The sequence below is a fragment of the Bufo gargarizans genome, chromosome 5, assembly GCF_014858855.1.
Source record: "Bufo gargarizans isolate SCDJY-AF-19 chromosome 5, ASM1485885v1, whole genome shotgun sequence".
Classification (NCBI taxonomy): domain Eukaryota; kingdom Metazoa; phylum Chordata; class Amphibia; order Anura; family Bufonidae; genus Bufo; species Bufo gargarizans.
Window position 1 is genome coordinate 343,415,320 of NC_058084.1, and position 8,262 is coordinate 343,423,581.

Genomic DNA, 8,262 nt, shown 5'->3' on the forward strand with positions numbered 1-8,262 from the left:
CGACAGCAGGCAGTTAAAAAAAACTTATCTGTTTGGGGGACAAACCCCACACCGCGCAGGAGCTGTGGACGGGCATGGAACAACAGACCGATGAGTGGTTGGTGCCAGTGAGCCTCAAGCCCGGTCTGGTGGTGTGCGATAATGGGCAAAATCTCGTAGCAGCTCTGGGACTAGCCGGTTTGACGCACATCCCTTGCCTGGCGCATGTGCTGAATTTGGTGGTGCAGAGGTTCCTTAAAAATTACCCCGATATGTCAAAGCTGCTGCAAAAAGTGCAGGCCGTCTGTGTGCGCTTTCGGCGTTCTCACCCAGCACTGCTGCGTAACTTCGGCCTTCCCTCTTACTGCCTCATATGCAACATGCCCACAAGGTGGAACTCCACCTTGCAAATGCTGGCCAGACTGTGCGAGCAGCAGCAGGCGATAGTGGAGTTTCAGCTGGAGCACGCACTGGCGAGTCGCTCTGCGGAACAGCACTTCACCACCAATGAGTGGGCCTCCATGCGAGACCTGTTTGCCTTGTTGCTCTATTTGGAGTACTCCACCAACATGGCCAGTGCCGATTATGCCGTTCTCAGCATTACTATCCCACTTCTATGCCTCCTTGAAAAAAAAATACGGGCGATGATGGAAGAGGATGTGGCACAGGAGGAGGAGGAAGAGGGATCATTTCATAGGGTTTCAGGCCAGTCATTCACAAGTGGCTCCGAGGGTAGGTTCCTGCACCCACAAACGCCAGGTACACAATTGTCCAGCCAGGGCACAGTTCTGGAGGAGGAGGAACCGTGTTCACAGCAGGGTGGCACCCAAACCAGCTCATGGCCATCACTGGTGCGTGGCTTGGGGGGATTACAGAGGACAGACGATACACCTCCCACAGGAGGACAGCTTTTCTGTGGAAAAGCTTTGTCAGCATGCCAGCTGATATGGAACGTCTTAGCAGGAGGCAGCATTTCAACAACATGGTGGAGCAGTATGTGTGCACACGCCTACACATACTGACTGATGGGTCTGCCCCCTTCAACTTCTAGGTCTCCAAATTGAGCACATGGCCTGAGCTTGCCCTTTACGCCAGTGTATTGTCTGAACGTTTGTTTAGCACGGCTGGAGGGGGTTATCACAGGTTATATTTCCCAATGTTTTGGAGTGTACCATAATAATAAAAAAATAAAAAAGCAGTATAGGCCACCTCCCCTGCCGCCGCCTCCTCCTACACCGCCACATCCACCGCCTCCTCAACCTTCTACTCCATATGGACCTCGTCCTCCAAGATCAAGATTATTTTTTATTTTTACGTATTTTATGTTATTTTAAGTCATTTCCATATCCGCATTTGTTTGCAGAGCACTTGTCATGCTCATAACCATTTTGCTGCCATTTGCAGCCCTCTAGCCCTTTCCATGACTTTTTTAGAGCCATTTTAGTGCTCCAAAGTTCGGTTCCCTATTGACTTCAATGGGGTTCGGGGTCAAGTTTGGGTCCCGAACTCGAACTTTTTGTGAAGTTCGGCCGAACCCGTCAAACCCGAACATCCAGGTGTTCACTCAACTCTACAGCTGGTAGACCGAGGACATGCCCATTATTGCTCAGCACTTGATAAATAGGGTCAGTGAATGCTGGCTATGATAGAGAGAAGGGAAGAAGACACAATGTGAGTAAAATAAAATAAATTGCAGCTTCCTCCATATGGGGCTGTGTAGGCAGAGACCAGTCAGAGTGCCCTTGCTGACCAGTGTCCACCGCCGAAAGTAACAAGAATGGGCACATGAGCATGAGAAATTAACTTTGAAGCAATAGAAGAAGGTGGCCTGATCTAATGAATCATGTTATCTTTCACATCATACGGAGAATCGGGTGCATGTACACGGAAATGACCACAGCAGGATGCATTATGGGAAGAAGGCAGCAGAAGCAGTGTGATGTTCTGGGCAATGTTCTAGTAGAAAATCCTGGGACCTGACTTTTATGCAGTTGTTAATTTAACATGTACCACCTGCCTAAACATTGTTGCACACCAAGTACATCTCCTCCTGGTAACTGTATTCCTTAATGGCAGTGGTTTCTTTAGTAGGGTAATGATCCCTGCCACATTGGAAAATTGATCAGGAGTAGCTTTAGGCACAAAACAAAGAGTTTAAGGTGTTGACTTGGCTTTCATACAGTCTCAGTCTGATGGAGCATCTGTGGGATGTGCTGGAAAAACAAGTTTGATTCATTGAGACCCCACCTCTCATCCCACAGGACTTAAAGGCTTTTTCTCAAAATACATCATATCCCCTATCCACTGGATATGGGATAAGAATCTGATGAGTGGCGTACAGTGCTCAGTTGTCTCTGGGAGTCCCATAGACAGTAAATGGAATATCAGTGCGTATGCTCGACCTGTTGCTCCATTCATACTGGCACATGGGACCACTGTTATCATAATTGGTGGCCAGTCTCAGAAGTCATACCCCCACCAGTCAAATCGCCTATCCCCTATGACATTCTACAGGAACTACATCCCACCTATTATATACTAGCAGGTTAATATTTGGATATTAACATTTTACAGCACCAAGTAATTATGAACTATTGTATTTTGTATGCAGTAGGAATCACATAAGGCAGGTTGTAACTTTGTGTCAAAGTAAATAATTAACTGCATTCATTTATGTACTGTTTTCCAATACATTTGCACTCTTGTACAAAATGTGAGCTCCCTGTGGAGAAAACCAAAAGAGAGATAAGATGGGTGTTTACAGCTTTACTGAAGCGCACTTTTTACATTGCCAGATGGTTTAGAATTATTCATGATCAAGCTTTAAACATTTCACATGTATTGTTAGCTACATTCAATTTTTCTTTACTGTTCCATCCATAATGAATAGAAATCTTAACAACCTGATAGAAGGGGACAACGTTCTGAATTATAGTACAGAGCTGAATTCACAAGTTGAGCTTCAGACTGTAATCTCCCAACATTCTTCGCTGTCTCAGTGTCTGTATAAAGCATTCAAGGTTATGGACATCTATGGGGCTTTTTTTATTTAAATGTACATAGTTTTGGGTTTTATTAATAATTTTGCACTGTTTGGCTTTAGCAGCGTCTGTGTATCACTGTACATAACAAGTGGCAGAATACTGTTTATTACCACATCTGTCTCCAGGTACTCTCTCTCCTCTTCTGAATGATTTGCTATGCTGATTTTTGACCAAATCAAAATTATACTTTGTAGTGGTCATAAATTATCTTAGAAGATTGTTTGGAGGGAGATAATTAGGGGTTGGAAATGAAGCTATCAGACAAGCTCTCTGACAATCAAAGGCATTCTATGGCCTGCTATGTACTGTGAAACACAGAAGCTGCAGAAGCCAGACAGTGCAACATGTTTAATTGAACCCTATTGCAAAAAATCAGCCTAACGTACATAGTAAAACAGAGGTGCCCGTTGTCTTTAAAGGGGTTGTCCAGCCCGCAGGATAGGCCATCACTAGCTGATTGGTGGTAGTCTGGCACCACAGCCGATCTGCTGTTCTGTGATGTTAACAGTCAGGGTTATTGCCCTCAAAATACCCATCGTATGCAGAGTCACAGAAACAACCGAGTCGACAGTGCTACACTATTTCCGTAGCTCCCATAGAAATTAGTGTAATCTGCAGAAACAGTGTAGCATAGATTACCATATGTTAGAATAGAAGTGCCTTCAGAATTTCAACACGTATCGTACACAAACTGTGCCACCCAGTGACCAAGTGATAACCATTGCAGCACCTACTTAATATTGTCATACAGGGTCCTCAATAATATAATTACTACATATTTAGTTATAATACATAGGGGGAAATTATACATTTTTAAAGGTTGTATGATGGTTTTCTGCCTATAGAAGTTGGCATCTTGCACAAACATTTATGATTTTTTTTTTTTCCATATTGACACCACACTCGCCACTGTTAAAAAGGTGTTTGGGGCTCTTCCGGAGGGGCTGTGGCCTCCCTTGGGCCGGTTCATAGCTGTTAATGCCATAGATTTATTAATAGGGCTGCACCTTTTAATCCATTTTGCTCATTTGACTCCAGTGTATCTAACTCCATTCTTGATAAATTCACTGCATGTTTTTTCTGCCCACACATAGATTTAACATCGTAATCATGCATTACTGTACCACACACGCATCTTATAATGACATCTGATCTGCTGTCTAAATCCTCTCCACTGGATAGGCATATAGTCAGCTCGGCACGTAATCACCAAGATCTTTCAGCTGGTTCTTATAGTCGAGTAACCATCTTTAATTTTAGAGACAGGCAACAGTGCACCATCTTTTAAACAAATAAGATGTGTAGGGAGCAATGTCCCAACAGACAGAACAGAAAGTCGCTCTGTAAATGTGGCTCCTATTCTTACAGACCTGACTATTTCATGCATTATATGGACTGTCATTAATTTGATTTGACACGGACCCCCTGTCGATAATAGCTGATCGTTGAGGGGTTAGAAAAGCCACAACAGTACCATTTTTAAGGGGGTTTACTTCATCATACAATGTTTAGTTATTTCTCATTTTTTAACAGTGTTAACTACACAGCAAAATGTTCGCATGAAAACCTAAAACTTGTGATTTCCTTTATTCCTACTAGAGAGCTATTCATTTGTTTTGCAAATTGTATTCATGTCTCTGCTCCTCCAGGCATCATATGCAGAACATTAAACTTTGACAAAAGCCTTGTGTGAAATACAAGCTGCACGGAGTCATTCACATGCACTTTCTGAAAACATTTTAGTTTCTGTTGGATTTGCATATTATCTTTTTTGGATTAATCTGATAAAATACAATCTAGTTTTAATAGGGTAATTCTTGTTTCTCCCAGGGTTGATGATGGAGATGATCACTTTCTATTAGCTCCAGTCTTTGATCTCTGGCATGTATAGTTTGATCATCTGTACAGCATATTTGAGTTGTTTTGAAGGAGTCAAATTGTTAATTGAAACGTAAAGTCAGCTTATAGTGAGATTAGATCCATTCATGGTTGGCACACTGTGACCATATAGAAAGGCATCACCATATAGTGGAGATAATGACATGCAGTGATTTCTGTCATTAGTAATTCCTGCCGGTCTCAAATTCGGATTACGTTTTTTTTTTTTGTTTCAATAAACTATTTGTTCTAATATAGTACAGTGAACTTGAGCCTTTAATGTTTCTGCTTGACTATTACAGTTCCACTTGAGATTTTCCAAAGATGAGAGACACAGCAAGCACTCGAGGAAAGGGAAAGGAAAAGTTAATTCCAAAGATAAGGAGACTGATCGAAACAAGAAAAATGAAGAGCAGACAAAAACTGATGATACAGTAGACATACATGGGAACCACCAGACAGATGGCAATATCTTACAAAAGAGTGAGGGTGTTCAGGAGGATTTAATAAGTCAAGAAAAGAATGAGGTGGTTGAAGAAACCCCATTATTGCGTAATGCAAATTCTTCTCCACTGTTGGAAGAGTCATCTGAAGACATAAAGGATGAAGAATCAAGGTGCACAGATGGAACTAAGAGTATGGAAGTAGAATCAGCTGATATTGGGATTGCAAGTGATGGAAAGCAAGCTGAGAATGATGCCAGCGAAGGAGGTGTAGATACCCCACTGATGGAAAATCTCCAGATTGACAGCAAACAATAGGACCAGCTGCCCGGTGTAGGACTTACAGAGCACTTTGACACTGATGATGTATATCCAGAGTATTATGCTTCAGTTCTTTCTGTACTATTACATTCAGAAGATTGTTGACCCTATGGTAGCAAGAAGAGAGAATTTCCAGTCTTGGTAGCGTATGAAAACACCTTAGGAGCTTTTTTAACTGCCCACAATAAAGTCAAAATAAAGGTCTTTTTGCCAGATGGTAAAATTTTAAGATCAGCAGACAGAGCAGAACAAACCCGTTTGAGGTCATATTGGATACACTGTAATAAGGGGAACATCATGAGAAGGGACACGTTGACCTTATACACCTTTATCTATTGAATGACATTTACATTGCCAAGATAGAAATGTACTGTAACTATGTTGATAACCATGATGGTGATAGTATAATAGAAGCTGGGACTTATTATACCATCCCAAAACATGACCATAAGCCCCAGTTAGCTTAAACAGGCAAAGCAATATGGAGAAGCCTAAACATAAAAAATAAAAAAAAAGAATGTTTCCCGCTTCATCACATTTTAGATATATTTATATAGATGCTTAAATTATCTGCACAGGCAAACTTTGAAACTGTTTTGTATGCAGCATTTTGCATATAGTTGCACTTCATATTATTTTGATATAGTTTTGTTTACTGTTTTGTATAAAGAGATATTCTGTATTGAAAAGATTTAGCTATCAGATATACCGATATGGTAATTATTGTTACATGCAGCCTTACAGCACATATTCTGTTTACTGTTCGTGGGCGGACTTTGTTATAATTAAAGCTTCAAATGACATTTTCCAACAGGCTAAAATAATATATAGCCTTTTCTTCTGAGTTTAGTTACTGCTTAATCATAACGTGATGAACAAGTAAAATTCTAAATGAAAACCAGTGTTATCTCTCAAATGATATTGCATATTGTATGGAATCTAGGTGTATGTATCAATACATATATGTACAAGGCTTAAAGGGTCACTGTATGCAAACAGATACGTGGTTTTAGGTCAAGTGCAGGGAGCGAGAGAAGAACTGAGGTGCCAGAGTTTAGCGTTGACAGTAAATGTACTATGTTCTTGTATACCTACTGGCAGTCTGGTTCTCCTTTGCCTTCTCTATTACTGAGTGCAGGAAGGAGAGAGAAGAACCAGACTATCAGCCCATAGCACTGACAGTAGGTATACAAGAACATGGTGCTGACAGTCCTATTCCTTTCTCTCTTTCCTACACTCAGTAACTAACAGAGAAGCTCAGGGAAGAGAGAAATGTACAGAGCTGCCAGCAGTCAGCACTGGCAAGAAATCAGATAGTGAGGGACATACAGTTGCAATAAAAAGTATGTGAACCCTTTGGAATGATATGGATTTCTGCACAAATTGGTCAAAAATGTGATCTGATCTTCATCTAAGTCACAACAATAGACAATCACAGTCTGCTTAAACTAATAACACACAAAGAATTAAATGTTACCATGTTTTTTATTGAACACACCCTGAAAACATTCACAGTGCAGGTGGAAAACGTATGTGAACCCCTAGACTAATGACATCTCCAAGAGCTAATTGGAGTGAGGTGTCAGCCAACTGGAGTCTAATCAATGAGATGAGATTGGAGGTGTTGGTTGCCCTACCCTATAAAAAATACACACAAGTTCTGGGTTTCTTTTTCATAAGAAGCATTGCCTCATGTGAATGATGCCTCGCACAAAAGAGCTCTCGGAAGACCTACGATTAAGAATTGTTGACTTGCATAAAGCTGTAAAGGGTTATAAAAGTATCTCCAAAAGCCTTGATGTTCATCAGTCCACGGTAAGACAAATTGTCTATAAATGGAGAAAGTTCAGCACTGCTGCTACTCTCCCTAGGAGTGGCCGTCATGTAAAGATGACTGCAAAAGCACAGCGCAGACTGCTCAATGAGGTGAAGAAGAATCCTAGAGTGTAAGCTAAAGACTTACAAAAGTCTCTGGCATATGCTAACATGCCTGTTAGCGAATCTACGATACGTAAAACACTAAACAAGAATGGATTTCATGGGAGGATACCACAGAGGAAGCCACTGCTGTCCCAAAAAAAATTGCTGCACGTGTACAGTTTGCACAAGAGCACCTGGATGTTCCACAGCAGTACTGGCAAAATATTCTGTGGACAGATGAAACCAAAGTTGAGTTGTTTGGAAGAAACAGACAACACTATGTGTGGAGAAAAAGAGGCACAGCACACCAACATCAAAACCTCATCCCAACTGTGAAGTATGGTGGTGGGGGCATCATGGCTTGGGGCTGCTTTGCTGCGTCAGGGCCTGGACGGATTGCTATCATCGAAGGAAAAATGAATTCCCAAGTTTATAAAAGAGATTTTGCAGGAGAACTTAAGGCCATCTGTCCACCAGCTGAAGCTCAACAGAAGATGGGTGTTGCAACAGGACAACGACCCAAAGCATAGAAGTAAATCAACAACAGAATGGCTTAAACAGAAGAAAATACGACTTCTGGAGTGGCCCAGTCAGAGTCCTGACCTCAATCCGATTGAGATACTGTGGCATGACCTCAAGAAAGCGATTTACACCAGACATCCCAAGAATATTGCTGA

General features: G+C 41.6%; 1 protein-coding gene across 1 annotated transcript in view; it reads left to right on the top strand.

Moving 5' to 3' along the window:
• Window positions 1–6,563, top strand: part of RFTN1 (raftlin, lipid raft linker 1) — a 340,728-nt gene extending 334,165 nt beyond the window's left edge. The window contains exon 10 of the mRNA XM_044293566.1: window positions 5,204–6,563. Within this exon, the coding sequence (XP_044149501.1) occupies window positions 5,204–5,662 (459 nt within the window). The 3' untranslated portion in view covers window positions 5,663–6,563. The remainder of the gene's footprint in view (window positions 1–5,203) is intronic.
• Window positions 6,564–8,262: the final 1,699 nt, after the last annotated feature.